The following is a 22,638-nucleotide window of genomic DNA, read 5'->3' on the forward strand; positions in this document are numbered from 1 at the left end:
CAAATTTCAGTTTTGAATTGAAACAGATATTCACATATTATTGGTGCACTATTCACCCAACTCTAGTTATGAAACCATGAAATTCTGATGATGTAAAGGGTAAAATTAAATATAAATAACATTTCTGGTCAGATATTGCATGAAACTGCGTGTTTACACATTCACGCAGGAAGCAAGAGAGCACTAGGTAGGATTTAGTCAGAGCAATTACTATGGCTTTCTGTAGTTAGTTTCCATGGCAACCTTTCATTTGTGTGATCCAATTTTCTTAAAAAATCTTATCCTTTAAGCAAGCATGGAATGATATTGTATGTATACTTTACATTCCTGTGTCAAAAAGAAACATCACTATTTAACTGATACCAGTACCTCATAGAATGTACACTACTACTACTGATGAGAGTGTGATGGCTTTAGCAGTTTTTCACTTTTTCTTTGCACTGAGGATGATAGTGCAAATGTCAGGATTGGAACCAAAAGACAGGATTCTGTTGCTCTTCCCCATACCTCCTCCTTGTAGTGTCTGTAATGTGTCTAGCCATTCCATTTCCTCTTTGAATTATGTCAGCATTTCTGTCTTCCACCCCTACTGACTTGATAGGCAGCACTTAATTTATATTACATATTTGCTTACTTCCACCTGAGAAATGTTCTTTTGTTTTATCTCTATAGTGTAGTGACGTACTTACTGACATTTATATTCAATACCAAAGTGACATGCAATTCACGACAATGTGAATCGCAATTTATCTCCTTTGGTCTCCTGTAAAGTTGAGACTGCAAATAATAAATCTTCTGAGTATGAGAGTTATTTATTTCCCTTCAAGGATTTTCTCCAGTTTTAAAGGGGGAATGAGCTTGCATTGCACTCCTTGTTTTTTTATGACCCTTACCTTTCTGACCCAAATACCTATTCCAGGGGTCGGCAACGTTCGGCATGCGGCTCGCCAGGGTAAGTACCCTGGCGGGCCGGGCCAGTTTATTTATCTGCTGACGCGGCAGGTTCGGCCGATCGTGGCCCCCACAAGAAGCGGCGCGGGCGAGGGATGTGCTGGCCGCGGCGTCCCACCGCCCCCATTGGCCCGGGACGGCGAACCACGGCCAGTGGGGGCCACGATCGGCCAAACCTGCTGTGTCAGCAGGTAAATAAAACTGGCCTGGCCCGCCAGGGTGCTTACCCTGGCGAGCCGCGTGCCGAACGTTGCCGACCCCTGACCTATTCTAAAACTTTGGCTATATGTAGGCATTGTGTTTAGGAAATATTTTCCTTGTCCCAAATGGCAGAAACATTGAATATTCTTATGACAGTAATTTATTTGTGATAATCATGATTGTGTGTAAGGTAACCTAATAATCTGACCATGACTTCTGACAAAACTTCTTTATCCATACACATTATCATTACCTGGTAACAACAGTTGACTTGAAGTTGTATCATCTCACCAGTCTCTAAGAAACCATAATAATGTTCCCTAAAATAATTATCTCAACCCTACACCTCACTTCTCAGTAATGACTACTTTTCTATGTAGACATTTTTTTAGTTCTTCCAGCTGAAATATCTAAACCACTGGTATTGCAGAACATCTGCTGTAGATGTGGTAGGATTCTGATAGGAGAAAGTGGAGTATGAGAAGAAAAGTGAAAGTGGGAGACAGACAGGTACATCTTAGACTTAGCTACATGACAGTTGCTCATGAAGTCATTTATCTGTGGCTTTGGATGGTGAGAAGAGGATGGCAGCTGGATGAGAGGGGATCAAGGAAAAATTTGGAGGAAAGGAAATCCAGGTAGCAAGTATTAGGACTTTGCAGTTAAAGGGGAGGAGAGAGTTAGGATGAGAGAGAGAGAGGAACAGTAGGTGTAATTGAAGGAAGTTTATTACAAGCTAGGCCTGGAATTATAGTCAGTAGGACTAGCATTTTGCATTTCATAACAACACACTGTAAATGTGATCATCTGCCTCACTTTACACCTTTTAAATGCTTTCTTTTGTCACCTACAATGACACTAGCCATGAGTGTCCAATGCCCTTAGGACCAGCTTCTCATTTACATTAAAGCACCTTTGCATTGCCAACGTCAGTGCACATGGAAATCTGGTCTTTGGTATTATATACCATTAACTTCGCATATAAACACAGAACGCTGGTGGACTGTTAGACTTGGATATAAATAGATATTTCTGAATACTAACTCAGAGTTCATATTTTGAACATTAATGTACTTACAACATAAGCTGCTTATAAATTCAGTGAATGTGAGTAAATAAAGGATGTTCCACAGGGTATTAGAGAAATAATTCTGTTACTCCAGTCCAGGGCTTGGGGCAGAGGCAGACATGGGAGGCAGAGAAGTTTTAAGGCACTTTTGTGGTCATATTCTAGGGGCTATATGGTCCTGTCCATCCCTAGCGTAAGTTAGAGTTGCCTCATGGCTGCTCTAATTGACACTTTGCTTCCCATGGCTCTCTATGGGTCTTAGGAAGCAGAAAATAGCCATAGTGCAATCCAGCCACATCTCTGATGCTGCAATTCTCCCTCTACACTGGGGGCTGGGAGCAAGCCTGTGAAGAGTCCTTGCACTAGCTCGTTGACTAGGCAAGGCCTTTGCAAAAGCAGTATTCTCAGGGAGGCATTTCTGCTCACTTTAAGGCCTTTTTACTCTGCCAGACCAAAGTAAAAGGGCCCCAATATAACTGAGAATCAGGCCCTTTAGATGGATCTGGACATTTTCTCTTCCTTAAATCTTACCATAGATACGCTTTAAGTCTGAATTGTGAGAGTGAACCTGGCTTCTGAATACATAGGGGCCAGAATCTTCAGTGCTGTGTTCGTGCTTAGTATAGGGACAGGCACACAGTGAGACTCATGAGGGGAAATCTTTTGCCTGAAGAGTTTTCAAAAAGGTGACTTGGGTGCTCCCAAGGCAGCTGTTCAAACTTTGTTTTTTGCTTATTGTGGGCAAGTCCAAGTGGCCACGTGATCTAAATGGATTTTCAAACTATGTGAGGTCCACATAGCTGGATTCATGCTCTGAAAAGTCATAACTTCCCAGTGGCTAGGTGCTGGCCTGTTTTTCTCCCCAGTGCCTAATCAGGGCTTCTGAGGCTGCCTGTAGAAAGCATCCCAAGATAACCGCTGACGGAAGAAAGAGTATTAGTGAAAGAAAACACAAGTACAGGTGTGTGATGCCTCAGTACATTTTATCTAAGAAATAGATGGGGAGGAGCTATAGAAAGAAGAAAAGATGAATTGGGAGAATTACAGTCATGGCAATAAACAAACATTACTGATTGTGGGGTGGGGCTGCGGGAATTGACCAGGAGGTGTTCATTTTCACTTCCATGTATGCATGACAGGTACCTTGGTGGCCTGCTAAGAAGTGCCCCACATCCACCTGGAACAAGATGTGAATGCCCAGTGCTTGGAATCTACAGAGGAGAACTTGATTGTTTCTGCTGGGGGTAAAGGGGGCAGATGATTGGTTGGAAGGAGGTTGCATTTCAGCAGGTAGCGGGGGGCACCTGCAGCAGAGACTGAGGCAGAGTCATAGCAAATGAAAAGTCAAAAAAAAAATCTGGAGACACAGTCCTGTGCTTACAACAAAGCTCCGGTAATGAAAGCTTTGACAGGATGCATCAGAGCTGCAGAAAACTTATCACAAACCTAGAATCAAAGTGACAAAAAACTGCCCAGAATGTATTCTATAAAGCATACACAGCTTCAGCAAACCCTGTCAAAAATCCAAGTTAGGAACAAACTCACTCATAACTTGGCTCATCTTTTGACCACACAAAACAGCACATAACTATTTAATCATATTTCAAAACAGATAGGCTTCTAAGATGAACTTTCAAAGTGCTTGTGGCTTATGTGTACTGATATTCATGTGTATACTTACAAAAGTGGATAAAGAAGGGGTGAGTTTTGGAAATCTGTTCATATATCTAGGCACTTATGTAGCTAAGTATCTGAGCTGCTTCTGCACCTGTAGAAGTAGCCTGAAAGGTAGCAAAAATCGTTGTTGTTGTTGTTTTCTTTTTCCTTTATTGTCTCTCACATGAAAACGTAAGAGCGGATTGTGGAAAAGTAAAATGAAGAATGGGTTTTGCATTAAGCTCTGAAAACTGTGAGATTAGTAGCCATTCTTATTTCTTGAGGGAGTGATTTCCGTAATTTAGGTCCAGCTCGTGTGAAAGGTCTGCCTCCCCTGTCCATATGTCTCTCCCTTTGGTTTCATATTTCCGCTGGAATGGATCTGTTGGAAGGTCATGGTCACAAAGGTGTAATCAATCTCTCAGGTAACCGAGAGGCAATACCAAGGAGTGCTATGAATAGAAAGAGAGCCCCTGAACTGGACTCTATTCAATGGAGAGCCAGCACAAAGCGTGGAGCAGTGGGATGATGTGTTCACAGTGACCTGTGCTGAATGGCAGACAGTCAGCTGAGTTTCGTACCAGCTAGAGTTTTTTCCAGTTATTTGGCTTCATTCCCAGATGTGATCCTGCTGATGCCTATTAAAGTTGAAAGAGCTGGTACACAAACGTTAACCCAGTTATGAGCCTGATGCTGCAAGGGGCTGAGCACCCCCTAGGAGATGCCAAGTGTCCTCAATTCTGTTTGACTTCAGTGGGAGTTGAGGGCTCTCAGTACCTCACAAAAAGTGTTTAGCACTTCGTAGGATTTGACCCAAATGTGCCCAAATATCTCATTTACTTGCAGATTCACAAACTGTTAGGGGCCATCATAGTAACATAGGTGATGGGATACTACGTCTTAACAATGATCCATCTAACCCAACATCCTGCATCCAGCAATGGGCCGGTGTCAGGTGCTTTGGACAAAGGTTCAAGAACCTTCATAATGGAATGATCTGCCCACAGAGGAAATTTCTTCCTAACCCTCTTAATAAGTGGCTGATATATGCCCTGAAAAATTAGAGTTAAAGGCTCTGATTCAGCAAAACATTTAACCACCTTTTGAACTTCAAATGCATGCTTAAGTCTATCCCTGTTCATCCAAGCACTTATGCATGTGCTATAGCTGGTACAAAACTCACTGCTTATCTGCTGAGCACCACAAGTCACCATGAATTCATCACCCCAGTAATCTACTCTCTGCACTGGCTCCCCCTAGAATACAGAGTCCAATTAAAAGTCTCTGTCTTAATATTCATCACTGTTAATTAATAAGAAGAACATGCTTCTATTCTTTGCTGAGCCACAGCATCTATCTCTCACACATTTTTATTCTGTTTAGTGTAACCAGGAATGTTCTCATGATCCACACATAGCTAAATCTTTTTGAATCCTGCTCAGAGGGCTTGAAAGATGTCTTGTAGCAATATCTTGTGACAGTGGGTTCCACAGACTATGTATTCTTGAAAATGTCTTTCAGTGTCTCTGTTTTTTTAATTTAAAAGGGTAAATAGGAGTCCCCAATCTACCTTATCCATGCCATTCGTTATTTTGTATTCTATCATGTCCCTTCTCATTCACCTTCTTTGTAATTAACCCAAACTAAACAGTACTAAGCTTTTCATTCTCTCCTCAGATAGAAGTCTTTCCTCTAATCATTTTCATCCTTTAGTGCTGGACCCCTTTCTTTCTCTGGGATTTATTTTCAAGATAGGGTGATCAGAACTGAACACAGAATTCAAGGTTTGAACACACCTTTTTTTTATTGTGGTAGTGTAATATATATATTCAGTCCAACCCATTCTTTATACATCCTGGTATACTGTTTGCTCTTCTAACAATTGCTGTTTACTGAGTAGATTTTTCTGAGCTGTCCACAATTGTGCCCATTCCTTTTCCCTGAGATGACAACAAAAATGATTAACAGTGATGCATATGAATAGTAGAAATCATTCTTTCTAAAGAATTTATCAACATAGAATTTCATCTGTTGTCATGCTACCCATTTGCTTAACTTTGTTAGGCCTCTCTGTTACCACATCACAGTCTTGCTAATATCTTGTATGGGGCTATATCAGAGGCATTTTAAAACACCAAATACATTTTTCCACTATCCATTATTTTGGTGAACATGCTCAAAGAATTCTAATAGATTAGAGAGAAGCATGCTTTTCCTATATGGAAGCTGTATTGGTTTGGCCCCAGTGCAGTGGTGGGCAGCCTGTGGCCCGTGAGCCGCATGTTGCCCACCACTGCCCTCGTGTATCATGCTCATCTGAGTGTTTTATTATTCTTTTTTTTTTAATTATCATATCAACCTGTTTTCTTGTACTGAAGTAAGTCTCGCTGGTCTATGATTCTGAGGATTATTCCTAGTGTCCTTTTTTAAAAGATAGGTAAAACATTTACTATAATCTCTTAATGAAAGATTGCTTTTTTGGTTTGGTTTGCATCTCAGTGACTTCATTCAGAACTCCTTTCAGAACACTCAAATGTGTGCCATCTACTCTTTGTTCCAGAGTCTCCTATTCTGATATGCAGTCAGTTTCTTTTGTTAATTATTTCTCTGTTTACTGCAAAAAGAAATCAGTAAATGTTATAAAAAGGGATGTTATTTTTAAGAAAGTGGTTTTAATTGCAATGTTAAAATAGTCTTTGACACATTTTAAAGCATATTTTAATGTTCCAATGTAGCCTCCATTAATGCAAATAATAAATAATAAAAATAATTGAAGTAAATGGAAAGAGACCCATTGACTTACATGGAATAGTTCTCACTGAGTTTCCACTTCCCATGTTAATGATCGCCTACTGTCACAAGCTAATCAGTCTCATAGGTATGGCCCTACCAAAATCATGGTCCATTTTGGTCAATTTCACCGTCATAGGATTTGAAAAATCTTAAATTTCATCATAGTGGATTTGATTGAAATCAAATCACTAGTCAGGAAGACTCGATTTAATCATGAATTTCTACATAAAAGTGCATTCTTATTAGTTGTTATAACCCTAATACATATTCTTCACAACTCAGAGATAGATGTAGGTTTCATTTTTAGAAGGCACACACTATACATTTTTAAATGATTTATTTTGAAAACTTTTCAGATTAGTTTTACAGCTACATCAGAAAATGAATGATTGTTTGGTTATTTCATTTATCAAAGATAACTGAAGCAGATGTTTATGAAGTCATTGGATGGTGAACTCCAATTCAACAGGTTAATCATTAATATTTGGAGGATTTTCTTGCCATGCTGTATTAGGAGGAGAACATCACCAGACAGACATTTAAATTGTTTTATTTAACTAAAACAACAACGTTATGTATTCTGGATTTTTTTCTTCAACAGCAAACATAATATTTTAACAAAACAAGCATAAAGAACAGGAGTACTTGTGGCACCTTAGAGACTAACAAATTTATTAGAGCATAAGCTTTCGTGGACTACAGCCCATTTCTTCAGATGCATACAGAGTGGAATAAATATTGAGGAGATATATATACAAACATACAGAGAGCATAAACAGGTGGGAGTTGTCTTACCAACTCTGAGAGGCCAATTAAGTAAGAGAAAAAAAACTTTTGAAGTGATAATCAAGATAGCCCAGTACAGACAGTTTGATAAGAAGTGTGAGAATACTTACAAGGGGAGATAGATTCAATGTTTGTAATGGCTCAGCCATTCCCAGTCCTTATTCAATCCTGAGTTGATTGTGTCTAGTTTGCATATCAATTCCAGCTCAGCAGTTTCTCGTTGGAGTCTGTTTTTGAAGTTTTTCTGTTGTAAAATAGCCACCCGCAGGTCTGTCATTGAATGACCAGACAGGTTAAAGTGTTCTCCCACTGGTTTTTGAGTATTATGATTCCTGATGTCAGATTTGTGTCCATTAATTCTTTTGCGGAGAGACTGTCCGGTTTGGCCAATGTACATGGCAGAGGGGCATTGCTGGCACATGATGGCATATATCACATTGGTAGATGTGCAGGTGAACGAGCCCCTGATGGTATGGCTGATGTGATTAGGTCCTATGATGATGTCACTTGAATAGATATGTGGACAGAGTTGGCATCGGGCTTTGTTACAAGGATAGGTTCCTGGGTCAGTGGTTTTGTTCAGTGATGTGTGGTTGCTGGTGAGTATTTGCATATATATATAAAACAAGCATATGAATTTTTGAATTTAGTTAAACATTCAAGTTTTTTAAAATCAGGTTTGTTTTTGTTAAAATTGTTTTTAACTAAAATAGTTACACGAAATATTTAAAAAACAAAATTAAATCAACTATGTCAGCCAGGTCAACATGAGAAATTTAAAATATTGGCTTTTGCAGATAAATCAGTCGTCTTCACCTTCATTTTCCTGTTTGTTCATAATCTGGAAAAGAAAAACAAGTTTTCCTGCTTTTTCAGGTCCCAAACGATTTCTCAATTTGGATTGAATTAGTTCAAAGGAAGAAAATATTCTTTCTACACCGGCAGAAGAAGCTACTGCTGTTAAAAGTGAGATTATCACTTCAACAGACTCTAAATCCAAGTGCTTAAGTGACTTCCATCAGTTCAGTGGCGTGACTTTCTTTAAAACATCATCAGCAAACATATATTTCTTGAATGGTTCACCCTTAGCTCTGAAGTTTATTATAGTTGGCATTATGGAGGGATGATTGCTGGACGTCCATGTCATAGTCAACTCCTCTTCTTTGGCAGTTAAGGTTTCAACCTGGTACCAAGTATTGAGAATATTTGCAAGAAAATGAGCTGGAGAGAGTGCTTGTCCCATTCGTTTTTTTAATGCTTGTAATATAACTCCATAAGATTGGGTCCCTAATCCATGAACTTATTTACAAAACTTTTCTTAAACATTACATGAATATATTGTCTCATACTATAGAATTGGAATTTATAATCCCTATTCCATGATGAGATATCTTTGAGCGATAATGTATCTTAATTAAAACTATCTTTATATAGGTTTTTTCCTCAAAAAGCATTTTATCAAAAAAATCTGATTTAAATTTAAAAAATCATTGATTTTTATCCACCCTGAATTTCATTATTTCAGCTATTTAAATCTGAAATTTCCCGGTGTTGTAATTGTAGGGGTCCTGACACAAGAAGGAGTTGTGGGAGGAAGGGGGGAATCACAAGGTTATTGTAGTGGGGGTTGCAATACTGCTAACCTTACTTCTGCGCTGCTGCTGGTGGTGGCGCTGTCTTCAGAGCTGGGCAGCTGGAGAGTGGCAGCTGCTGCTCGGAAGCCCAGCTCTGAAGGCGGAGCCGCCGCCATCAGCAGCGCAGAATTAAGGATGTCATAGTATGGTATTGTCACCCTTACTTCTGCGCTGCTGCTTGCAGAGCTGGGCCCTCAGTCAGTAGCCACCACTTTCCAGCCACCCAGCTCTGAAGGCAGCAGCGCAGAAGTAAGTGTGGCATGGTATGGTATTGCTACTTCTCTGCTGCTGCTGGTGAGGCACCACACCCAGCTCTGAAGGCAGCGCAGAACTAAGGATGGCAATAGTGCGCCCCCCACCCAAAATAACCTTGTGATCCCCCCCTGCAACTCCCTTTTGGGTCAGTACCCCCAATTTGAGAAACACTGGTCTCCCCCTAGAAATCTGTATAGCATAGGGCAAAAACATGCAAAAGACCAGAGTTCAGAGTGGCGGGGGACCAGATAGATTTCACAGTCGGTGACGTGTTTTTCATGGCCGTGAATTTGGTGTGTCCCTACTCATAGGGACTTAATTCTGGATATAGTGTTCTCGTGACTCAAGATATTAGGACAAATGATGCAGCTGCATTCTGTCGTCTTCCAGAGTACTCTAACTTTTCCTTTTCTAATTATTAACCTGGTAGAACACTCTGGCTTATCATATTGCCTATGAATATAGTAGAAAATAACAGAACATAATAGAACATGGGTATAGTAGTTCCAAAGCTGAAACTGGAGTTTGCATTTTGAAAAATAAATAATGCACCCAATAGTAGTGTTATCTGTATTTTTCTAAATTAATCTTTGCAGAAAGTTTGTGTACATCGATCAACAGATTTCAGTCAAACTTTGTTTAGTTACTCTTCCTTCACTGAGTTTCTCACCCGTGTCCTAGAATTACAGCTTGCTTATAAAGCCACTAAATTAAACAGAGTTTAATTCTTCAGTCTTAACTATTCAGGTGAATCACAAGATATTGCAGAAATGTAGCTGTGACATTCAGAAAGGCCATTAAAACAATCTATCTGCTATTATGAGAATGGCTTATGATTCTTTCATTTTTTCAGTCTTAATTTAAAAAAAATTCATTTTGTCCTGTCTGTTCTCATTCCAGGTTTTCTAATTAAGTTAATATTTTAAAAATGTAGTGAAAATATTTCAGCTTCGTGTCTGGAAAGGAACCAACAGACCTCTTCTTATATTATGAATTTTGAAAAGTTTCACTTCATGTTTTCAGCAAAACTAATCTATGGCTAGTAGTTGATATGTCCAGTCCATCAAATTACAGAATACTGAAAAAGTCAAGCTTTGTTGAACACATTCTCACAATTCAAAATACCATACTGTGTGTGTGTAATCAGCACACATACTCCACCCCTTTGACCACGATTGTCTTGAGAACAAAAGAAAGAACAACATTAATTCATATGAAACTGTTCTTATTACAGTCTTTCTCTGGCCTTTAGTATTTTTAAAGTGCTTATCACCATAGCACAAGGCATCATATCCAAATTTCTCTCTGAAAAAAGACCTATCTGTCCTCCCTATATTAAACTGTATTCTGAGGGGAGACCAATCTTCATAGTTATCATCCAATAGAAATGAAATTTAGAGACTAAGAATTTCTGGTGCTCTTTGAATTCCATAATTAATTCCCTTCTTTTCACTTCAGTGTTCTACTTCCTCAGTGTTTCACTTGAAATTTTTAAGGCTTTGGTGCAAAACACCAATTGTCCAGATCACTTTCCCTCTGTTTCTGTAACGAGAGAGAATGCAGATACGTCAGATCTTGGTATGACGGTTCATAGAAGGGAAGAATGCCAGTTCTGTAGCATGGGTCCCCCGACCCCATAGAAGCTCCTCCATGGGGATCAGGTTCTGTGAGTAAAGAGAAGGTAAGATTTAAGGGTGGCAGAAATGCTAGATCTTCCCCTTCAAGCCCAGAGGGGCATCATGAATAAACTGTTAACCTTGTCAGCATAATCATAATCACTCTCTCACTTCTGGTAATGTTCTAGAGAACTCTCAGTTGCATGGCTTCTGTAGGAGGGCTAAAGAAGGAGTCAGAGCTTTGAGGGTCTTGAAGGTGCCACAGGGCTAAGGGCAAACTCCTTTCCCATCCCACTCAGTTGATGGAGAGAGTCAAGCCCTGCCTCCTTGTTGGAATGATGCGTTTGAAATTCACTTTCTTGGCTGCTCTGTGAGGACAGTCTTGTCTAGGGGCCAGATTAAAATGCAAGTAGGCCCCTAGTGGAATTTTCAAAAGAGCCTAAGCAGGTTAGGTGCCTAATTCCTATTGATTTCAATGGGATTTAGGTGCTTAACCAGCTTAGGTGCTCTAGAAGATCCCACTAGATGCCTACCTGCATCCTTAGGCGCCTAATTATCTTTGACAATGTGACCCCAAACGTCTGGCAGTCTATCAGACTGTCTATCTAGGTATTTATACTGTGCTCACCTCTGTAGTAGCTGAGCTCCTCAAGCAAGAAACATATCAGTGTATGCGCAATGTGCCCAGCCATTTGATGTCATCAGCAGCAGCCAGGTTGAGAGCCAGTAGTCAGCCATCAAAATAAGTCAGTGGGCACACATATGAATAGGCACAAAAGTATCAATGTTACTTAACAAATAAATCATGTATGGATTTAAAGGGTGATCTACAAAACATCTTTGAGTGAGTTTGAAGGCAATGAGTCCCCAAAATGTAATTTAACATTGAATTATTAGCTAGTTTCTGTCAAAACTGACATAAGATTTTCTCATTATTTGTTGAAAATTATGCTGCTATATTACATGAACTCTTACATGTTTTCACCCTCAATACAGATTATATTTTTAAATAACAGATATAATATACAGTAGGCTCTTCATTCAGCTATGCTGTATAAATTAAACCACCACTTGACATCTGCCAAACTCCCAAGTAAAACACACACGGTGGATGTTATTTTCTTGCTTGCATTCCCTAGGATAGAACAGACAAATATTTCCATATGGTTCTACAGATGGGAAATAGTAATTATGTTTAAAATATTGCATTGCTATTAACGTTACATAACTGCAAACTCCTCATGTTTAGAAGAACAGTTCCGAGGTTACCATGGAAAAGTATATTACATCTACCTTATCAGTGGTCCCCAAAACATTCCATGGATTTATTATACTTCACTGCCCACTATGAATCCAGGTCTTTTATTACAAAACATCCACCTGAACTAACCTTCATGCTTCTGTTAACAACTTCCTATTGGTGTAATATCAAAATTAATATAATGTAATTTGCACTTTCCCTGGCTCTGTAAAATTTAATATAAAAAAAATATTTCTGTGCAATTCTCTCTGTACACTGGAAAATGTTTCTAGGACATATAAATATAGCAAAATCTGAATTTTCAGTAGTAGTTTGCAATATTTAACATCACTGGACCTGATCCTCAGAGGAAGTCAATGGAACTATGCCATTTTACATGAGCTGAGGAACTAACCCATAATCATTAGATTTGATCTAGCATAATTAATAAATCAGTATTGTCCTGTGATGCCTTGATTTTTATTTCATGAACTAAATCTTTTTATCCAGAAAGAACAGCCTTGGATTTTTTTAATGTTTTTTTTTTTAATTAAAAAAATAGTTTACCATTAAAATATGTGTAGTACCCTTTTACAGCAGCATGTGGTGCTGCAAAGCAATATTGCTCTGTGATTTTTTTTTTGTAAACTGGCATATGCTATAATGGTTTGTTGCACGCATTTTGGGTAACTGACTCTTCCTAAGAAAAATGAAAGAATAAAAAGTCAGACTCCCTATCAGGATGGAGTAATTTTGGCTATTTTAAATCCACTCTGTCAGTGGCAGTAGTGAAATGTGCCAGCACTTGTTGAAAAAACATTAGAGACAGGTCAATGATTTCTTAATTCTGTGTTCTCAGGCAGCACCTGAACAAATAAATTCTTGGGAATCTGGGAATCAAAAGAAGAGCCCTGGTAATGGTTTCCTAGTAGTGTGTGTTTTCCATGACAGCCATCTAAAATCTTTTTATTGATGAAGCTTTAAGAGTGGTTTGCTGACCTGCCACAGCTGTTCCACTCCGATTAAAATAACCTGCAGGAGTTCTTTAAAATAAAAGTTCTTAAGAACATATTTAACAATAATCAGATGTTGTAGGCAAAAGCAGGGCACTGTCTTCCACTGAGAAATAATAATGCAATACAATAAAAAGTTATATAACACTGTAGTCATTGCACTGTGCACCTTTATGGGCTGCATAAATAACAAACAAATAAATAACTAATAACCATATACTTAGTGAGTCTTCACAGCACTTTACAATATATAATAAAAGAAAACAGCAGGCTAAATCGGTATAACCTAAAATAAGCTTAATAGAGTATAATATACTTACTTAAATCTATATCATGTAATCAAGTGTTGTTTTTTCTACATTAAAACTACTAATAATTTCCTCTACATGATTCAGGAACTCTGCAGGCATCACAAGTTTTAATTGCCACACTCCTTATATGTACCAGCATGCCACATGAAGACATTATTAAATGAAACAGCAATCATTAAACCCAAGTGTATGTCCTCACTTACAATGTGTCATTAGCATTTTGTCTGTGACACTATGTAAATTTGGAAACTGAAGTAGGGAGTATCTTGGTTTAATTATCTAATACAGGAGTCGGCAACGTTTGGCACGCGGCTCACCAGGATAAGTACCCTGGCAGGCCAGGCCAGTTTATTTACCTGCTGACGCGCCAGGTTCGGCCGATCTCGGCCCCCCACTCGCCGCGGTTCGCCGTCCCGGGCCAATGGGGGCAGCGAGAAGCGGCGTGGGCGAGGGATGTGCTGGCCGCGGTTTCCCGCCGCCCCCATTGGCCCAGGACGGCGAACGGCTGCCAGTGGGGGCCGCGATCGGCCAAACCTGCCACGTCAGCAGGTAAATAAACTGGCCTGGCCCGCCAAGGTACTTACCTTGGCGAGCCACGTGCCAAACGTTGCCGACCCCTGATCTAATATATAAAATAACTTAAGAAAAAATACTTAATATGTAAAAAACTGCAATGCTTTCCTGAATGAGCTTTTTTTCTAGTAGGCCCATTAGTACCTGAAATTGATTAATCTCTTTGACTGTTGATACTTGATTGATCTCAACTGTTGCCTTTAAATATGAGAAATGGATATTTTGGGCACTTCTAAAGAATTCTTCCTCAAGGTTGTCACTCCCAGATATTGTTGGCCAAATCTTCAAAGGTGCACTTGAAGAGTTGGGTCTACATTTTTTGCTTGTGCTCAGATTAGGTATACACAACTTTTAATGTATATAGACAAGTCACCGCTTATATAGGATTGTATACATGTTGCAGACGAGGATTACATACACAGGCACCACAGCCATTAGTGGAGAACATGGCAGGTTTTGTTCTTGACAAGTCCATGCTATCTGTTCCTTATAATCCTATATCCTCTAGGTGCTTACAAATTTTTTGTTTAATAATTTGTTGCAGTATCTTTCCAGGTTTCAAAGTTAGGTTGACTGATGTGTAATTTCCCAGGTCCTCTTTGTTATCCTTTTTAAAGATAGGTACAGTGTTTGCTTTTCTCCAGGACTCTTGGACCTCAAGCGCCCTCCATGAGTTCTCAAAAATATTTGGTAATATTTCTGAGATTGCTTCAGCTAGTTCCTTAAGAGCCCTAGGATGAATTTCATCAGGCCCTGTCGACTTGAATACATCCAACTTATCTAAATATTTTAACATGTTTTTTTCTGTATTTTGCCTTGCATTCCTTCCCCCTTGTTGTTAATATTAATTGTGTTAAGTATCTGATCACAATTAACCTTTTTAATGAAGATTGAACCAAATTAGGCATTGAACCTACACTTCCCTTCATCTTTCTCTCACTCCTAATGTATTTAAAGAACCTTTTTTTATTGTCTTTTATGTCCCTTGCTAGGTGTAACTCATTTTGTGCCATAGCCTTTCTGATTTTGTCTCTACATGTTTGTGCTATTCTTTTGTACTACTCATTCACAGTTCTTCCATATTTCCACTTTTTATAAGATTCCTTTTTGATTTTCAGGTCACTAAAAAGAGCTCCTGATGGAGTTATATTGGCTCCTTAGTATTCTTCCTATCTTTCCTTTATGTCAGGATAGTTTGTAGTTGTGCATTTAATATTATCTCCTTGAGAAATTGTCGGCTCTCCTGAACTCCCTTTTCCCTTAGCTGTTCTTCCCATAGCATATCTACCAGTTCTCTGAGTTTGTCTGATTTTCTGAAGTCCTTATCCTGTTTCTTTCACTCCTTCCTTTCTTTCATATCATAAATTCATCATTTCATGATCACTGTCACCCAAATTGCCTTCCAGCTTCAGATTTGCTACCAATTGTTCCCTGATGGTCAGAATCAACTCTAAAATGCTGTCCTTTAGTTACTTATACCACTTTCTGAAACAAACAGTTGCCTCCAATACATTCCCAGAACTTATTGGAAATTTTGTGTTTTGCTGCATTACTTTTCCAGCAGATGTCTCGGTACGACTGGATACTACCAGGTCTTCTGTTTTGGATATTATTTTTATTTGTTCTAGAAATGCCTCATCCACCTCCTCTTTCTGATTTGTTGGTCTATAGTAGACTCCTACTATGATGTCACCCCTATTTTTAGCCCTTCTATCTTTACCCAGAGATTTTCAACTGATCAACAAGTGTATATATTCTTGATGTAGAATGCAACATCGCCTCTGTTTTTGTTCTGCCCACCCTTCCTGAACAAGCTATACTCCTCTATGCCATAATTCCAGTCATGAGACTTATCCCACCAAGTCTCTGTGATGCCAGTTCAGTTATAACTTAAATTACGTACTAATATTTCCTGTTTGACTTCCAGCTCTTCCTATAGTCAACAATCCCAACATCTAGTTTATCTTATTTGGGGAACACCAAGTTCCCCCAAAAAACAATGATCTTCCTGAAATGTTTCATGCACATCTCCCAGGTTTTCTGGGAAGTTGAAGGGTCTCAAAAGTATGGTGCTTTGAAAATGTAGCTGTAATTTACTTTATAAAAATTATTCTTAAAAATAATCAACATTATTCTTAGATTGCACAGGTTAAAAGCATGAGTGGGAAGGGAGCTTACAAAGCATATAATATCCACACTTGAAAAGGGCAACTGTTTAGAAAAAAATTACTGCTTTCAATGATATTATGCATCTCAGCGGTATGGTTTTGCTCAAGAAATGATAGAATCTTTCAAAACGGTGAACATTTTAAGGTCACCTGGCATATATTAAAATGTATTTTGAGGACATAGAAAGTCTGTAAAATAAATAAGTTGTACCATGAATCAGAATCAGTTGGGACTTTGAGAGAAACAAAAATACTTGCTGCTTCAGTTTTTTTTTACTACCAAAAAATATAGTCTTCTGAAGACCTAGTGCCTATATCCCTAGGCCAGATACAGGTGAATGAAACAAGCCAAATTTCTGGTCCATCTATAATAAATAGCTTTAAAGAGATGTGCCTAAAGATACTATTTCAGATTGATCAAACATAGGGATGGGATTGCTAGAAGCTCCTAAATGTTTTTCTAATGATTACTTAGAGATTATGGTAATGATTCCCAAATAGCTGACATAGTCAAGTCTTGAGAGATGCCTAGGGCCCCATGTTCATCACAGGTGCAGGAATGGATAAATTCCTCAGTTATGATTTATTCCTCTATATAAAATGTTCATTACTTGCAGATCTCCTGGAACCTGCCGGGCCACATAGTAAAACATGATTTAGCAACAGTATCAGCGCACACATTTGACTATGGCAGAATCCATTGCGCAAACTTTGAAATGAATTAATATATCTGTAAATACTGTAATTAATTCATTACATAATAATAATGTTTCTCAAGCAATTGTGTGCAGCATATATGATATTAAACTTGTTATGCATTCAGGCAATGTTTTATTCAAGAAATAAAAAAAATCAACTGGGGGAATGGTCAAGTTAGTTAAACACAGTGCCGTAACAAGGGCGAGGCAAGTGAGGCACTTGCCTCGGGCCGCAGAAAGCCATGGGGTGGGGGGGGCGCAGAAAGTGGTGGAGAGAAAAAAACAAAGCTGCTGGCATGGAGATATTTATAACCCAGGTGATCTCCCCCCTGGCTCCACCTGCGCCCCCCCCTCCTCCGTGCCTCCCCTGAGTGTCCCCCGACCCCAACTTGCTCCCACCCCCTCTTCCCGGCCCCAGAGCAGAGCAGCTCCATGCTGCCTCTCTGCAACAACTGCTGCCACAGGGTCCTAGTGCCCCCCGCTCCATTTCCAGGGCAGCCTGACTCTGAGCCTGCCCTTCCCCCTCAGACCCTTCCCTTTTCCGGCAGGACCCTCCAGCAGCACAGGGCTCCCCCACCCGCAGTCACCGCTCCTGCCCCATGCTGGGCAAGGAGGCAGCCCCATCCCTCACCCCCAATGAGGCTACAGTCAGGGGCAACAGCAGGGGAGGAGGCGCACACAGCGCCCCCCGGCACCCACCATGGGGGAGGCGAGGGAGATTCCTGGACGTGAGAGGGGCCCTAGGAGCACATGCAGTGACAGTGGTGGGGGTGAGTGTGCTGCTGGGGGGGGACTCCTCTCCCAGAACTTGCTGCTGCCGGCAGGGAAAAGTCTGGGGGGAGTCCTCCTCTCTAGCCCCTGTCCCAGAGCTGCCTGCCTGCACCCCAAACTAATCCCCAGCCCTGCCCTGCCCCACCCCAGAGCCCACACCCCCAGTCAGAGCTTTCACCCCCCACCGCACCCTCAACTCTCTGCCCAAGCCCTGAGCCTCTCCAGCACCCCAAACACCTTATCCCCAGTCCCAGCCAGAGCCATCATCCCCACCACACCCCAACCCTCTGCCCCAGCCCTGAGCCTCTCCCACACCCCAAACCTCCCATTCCTAGCCCCAGACAGAGCCCTCACCCCCACACTCCTACTCTCGCCCTGAGCCCCTCCCACACCCCAAACCTCCCATTCCCAGCCCCAGACAGAGCCCTCACCCCCACACTCCGACTCTCGCCCTGAGCCCCTCCCACACCCCAAACCTCCCATTCCCAGACCAAGACAGAACCCTTACCCCTACTCTCGCCCTGAGCCCTTCCCACACTCCAAACCCCTCATCTGCAGCCACAACCCACTGCCCTCACCCCTGCACCCCTCCCATCCCCAAACTCCCTCCCAGAACCTGCACCTCCTCCCTCCGCACCCCCTCCCATCCCCAAACTCCCTCCCAGACCCTGCACCCCAATCTTCTGCCCCAGCCTAGGGCCTGCACCCCAGACCTCCTCCCTCACCCAAACTCCCTCCGAGAACCTTGGGCAAGTGGAGGGGCAGAGTTTGGGTGGGGGCGGGTTCTGGGCACCACCAAAATTTCTACAAACCTGCCACCCCTGATCCTGCCCTGCAAACCTGAACTCCCAGCATTCTCAGGACACATGCTGATCCCTAGTGGCCACTGCTGATATCCAGCACCTCCCTCTTCTCTTAACCTGTGAGTCCCTCTCTGGATTGGAACTGGACTGGAAACAAAGACCATCTTGGAAGCAACATTACCAGCCCAAGCAGTAAAAATCATGAGTTAGACGCCCCAAAATCACAGGCTCTACCGCCGCCATTTCATTTATTCTTCAGCAGCAATTCGGAGGCAGGCCCTTCCCTCCAAGAGGGACTGAGGGACCCGCGGCCGAAGAGCCGGCCCTGGGGGAGGGCGCAATTTTATATTCTTGCCTCGGGCGCAAAAATACCTAGCAACACGAGGAGAAGAGGAAATAAGCACAACCTACTGTAAATGAATCAAGTACAAATGGTTCTGAGAATGCTCGGCATGAATGAGCAGGACCACAAGCGAGGAAGGTTGGGCCCAAATAGTCATTAAAGAGAGAGCAACAGAGAGTCCTGTGGCACCTTTAAGACTAACAGATGTATTGGAGCATAAGCTTTCGTGGGTGAATGCCCACTTCGTCGCATGCATCCGACGAAGTGGGCATTCACCCACGAAAGCTTATGCTCCAATACATCTGTTAGTCTTAAAGGTGCCACAGGACTCTCTGTTGCTTTTTACAGATTCAGACTAACACGTCTACCCCTCTTATACTATTAAAGAGAGAGTGAAGGAAGTGATACAGCCTGGAGACACAGTATGTGCTCTCGGTTATCACGGCTTCTCGACGGGGACGACGCCATGACAGGGGAGCCTGGATGGATTTTGTCTGAACTTCACCTCTCTGACTCAGGGTGGAACCCATGCCATATGGCCAAGTGTGCAGATTAAGGAGAATGTGACAGAGGCTGTAACAGACAACACCAAATGGGAGTCACTTGTGATCAATCGCTTTTCACCTAGACTTCCCTTGTCCATTAACACCACTTATCTAGTACAAGGGAAAATAGAGCCATTGGTGTCCATTGCCCAAATAATAGCCAAGCAACAGGAAACTGGGGCAATACTGTACCTGCAGTGGAAATACCTTGGTGGGCTGTACCAGAGGAGGTGAGCTTGCACCCCCCTGGTTAGTACTTTGAGCCTAATATTAATAGTGGTTGAAATGATTACAGCTACTGTGGTCTTGGAAATGTGTTCTTGCCTGGTAAACTTTAAAAAGAGAGCACAAAAAGGCAGGACTATGATACGAATGAAATGAATGCTAATATTAAAAAGAAAAATAAAGATGGTGGAATGTAGGCCTGGCTTGACTTGAGTGACAGGATTATGGAGGTAAATAGATCAGCAGGCTGAAAACGGAATGTTTGTGTTAACTAAGAGAGGTAAAGGGGTCAATGAGCTGAAACAGAATATCGGAACTATCTAAGATACGTGGCAGAAATACCAAGGGAACTGTTTACAAAGAACAAGATATCAATGGACAAAATACGTTGGGAATTTAAAAATGAGGTAAAGAGTATTTTGAACATGGACAGTGCATGAACAGAGCATGCTGTACGGGGATTGGTTCCTACAAAGTAACCAAGCCAGTCCCAAAATGTGTGATTCAATGTATAGTAAATGCAGTGAGATGTGTAAATGTATATAAAGAGGATTTCTGTGTAACTTTGAACCTGTGATGTGCTCTGTGTTCGAATCTAGTCAGCTCAGTGTGACATTGCTGTATGCAATAAATATACATGAGTGACGAAGTCTGGAGTCAAACTGAGTTCTTCGAAGCTGAGTGGAAAGAGGTCTGAGGGGGAATCCCAACAGTTCAGTGCTTGGGCTTGGCAATGTCTTTCTTGTGGTATGTCTGTGCCTTTATCCTAACCTCCAGGAAGGCTTATCTCACAAGATATGCGTAGCATTTACCTCTCTCCCTGAAAACTAGCACAGCAGGGAAAAGGAGACTTGGAAAGGATAGTCCTGGCTGCCTGAGCCACTGAGGAAAGCTGGACTTTATTCTGCTTCCTTCTCCTCACCGGAAACAGCAGTAGAGCCCAGGATGTAGAGACAGATGACCAGGGCAGGGGGCCAGGCAGATAAGGCAGCAGCTCAGAAAGTGTTTATGTTCTTACCTCCATTCTGGGAAGCAGTTCTGTGGGAATTGAATGGCAGTGATAAGCAGATCAGGTGTTTATACTCTCTCCATGTCTTCGCCCAGTACCAGCACAGAATGGAGGAGAACTGAATGGAGCTGTGGTGGAAGCATATAGGCCCTATATTTTATCATTTAATCATTAGATGATCATAATGGTCCTGTTTGGCCTTAAAATCAGTCAATTTATGTATTTTAGTTCATAGAAGAGTCATGGAAATGTCGAAAGTCAGGGAAAGGTCAAGCTTCTCGAGTTTCTGTACATTTGAATAGACATATTTTGCATGTATATTGAAACTTCTTGGAACAGTGCCCTAGGTCAGGGGCAGGCAAACTTTTTGGCCGGAGGGCCGCATCGGTTTTCGGAAATTGTATGGAGGGCCGGTTAGGGGAGGGGGTCATGGCCCGGCCCCCACCTCCTATCTGCCCCCTCCTCCCCCGCCGGGACTCCTGCCCCATCCAATGCCCCCTGTTCCCTGACAGCCTCCCTGGGACACACACACACGCTCCCTGTCCCCTGACCGCCCCCGGACTCCCCATTGCCGCCCCATTCAACCCTCCTCTCATTCCTGACAGCCCCCCGGAACCCTTGTCCTATCCAGCCACCTCTTCTCCCTGTCCCCTGACTGCCCCAGGAACCCCTGCCCCCTGCCGCCCCATCCAACCCCCCTTCCTTCCTGACTGCCCCCCCACGAGACCTCTGCCCCATCCAACCACCCGTTCTCCCTGTCCCCTGACTGCCCCTGGAACCCCTGCCCCTGACTGCCCCCTGCCGCTCCATCCAACGCCCCCTCCTTCCTGACTGCCCCCTCAGGACTCCTGCCCCCATTCAACCCCCTATTCCTCCCCCAACCGCCCCAACCCCTATCCACACCCCTGCCCCCTTACCACCACCCCAAACTCCCCTGCCCTCTATCCAACCCCCCCTGCTCCCAGCCCCCTTATCACACTGCCTGGAGCACCCGGTGGCTGGTGACGCTACAGCCGCGCCACCCAGCTGGAGCTGGGCCATACCGCCACACATCTCAGAGCACCAGGTCAGGCCCGGCTCTGCAGCTGCGCTGCTCCAGGAGCTCACCATCCCACCGCCCAAAGCATTGCGCCAGCTGCGCAATGAGATGAGGCTGTGGGAATGGGGGAACAGCAGGGGAGGGGCCGAGGGGTAGCCTCCCAAGCCAGGAGCTCATGGGCCGGGCAGGACGGTCCCACGGGCCGGATGTGGCCCGCGGGCCATAGTTTGCCCACCTCTGATGTAGGGCATGCAAGGTAACCAATGCAACAGTGCTGGAGGGAAGATCAGATATTAATGCTCACCCTCTCTCCTCTTCCACAAGCAGCACAGATGTGGGGAGGGCAGGCAATGGCAGAAAGAGGCTAGCACCTCAGGCATCACTGGAGATAGCAGTGAATCAGTCTGCACTTTGTGGAAAAGGCCACTTTGATCATTTTCCACCTCTTCTCACCTGGAGATGTCAACAGGAGATCAGTGATAGAGCAGCGGGGAAAATGTTGATTTTATGATGGAAGCCACTATGTTGTAATTTATGCTTCTCTATGAACATGTGTTTTATGCGGAAGTGTATATCACATAATGTGTTGACCAGTCGATCTGTCAATGCACTTAACCATTACTGTCCATATAGCAACTAAAATTGCACTGTCTTGTTTTATTTTATAGCTCCGTAAATCTGTTTTCAGCATCAGGGCAAGAAATCTTCTGGAAAAGGAGACAGCAATCAATAAAATCCTTAGGTAACAAACAGGGGTAATTTGATTTGATGCTTTCTATCTTTTGGATGACAAATGGGTCTCATTAATGAGTAATGAATTATTTCTAATCTGTTTCTTCTGCATGAGTGCTAAAGTATTAAGTCAGTTTACAGTGTGTGCTTAATATTTGTGCCAGGGTATCTCTTTGCATTAAAAAAAACACAACTTGTTTTTACCTC

The 22,638-nt window shown here is 42.2% G+C and overlaps 1 protein-coding gene across 3 annotated transcripts in view; it reads left to right on the forward strand.

Moving 5' to 3' along the window:
• The window catches only part of NALCN (sodium leak channel, non-selective), a 361,008-nt gene that overhangs the window by 281,322 nt on the left and 57,048 nt on the right, over positions 1-22,638 (forward strand). For all 3 annotated transcript variants that reach the window (XM_065592295.1, XM_065592302.1, XM_065592310.1), the window contains one exon: positions 22,368-22,441. In XM_065592295.1, the coding sequence (XP_065448367.1) occupies positions 22,368-22,441 (74 nt within the window). The remainder of the gene's footprint in view (positions 1-22,367; positions 22,442-22,638) is intronic.

This window comes from Chrysemys picta, chromosome 1 (assembly GCF_011386835.1).
Source record: "Chrysemys picta bellii isolate R12L10 chromosome 1, ASM1138683v2, whole genome shotgun sequence".
Lineage (NCBI taxonomy): Eukaryota > Metazoa > Chordata > Testudines > Emydidae > Chrysemys > Chrysemys picta.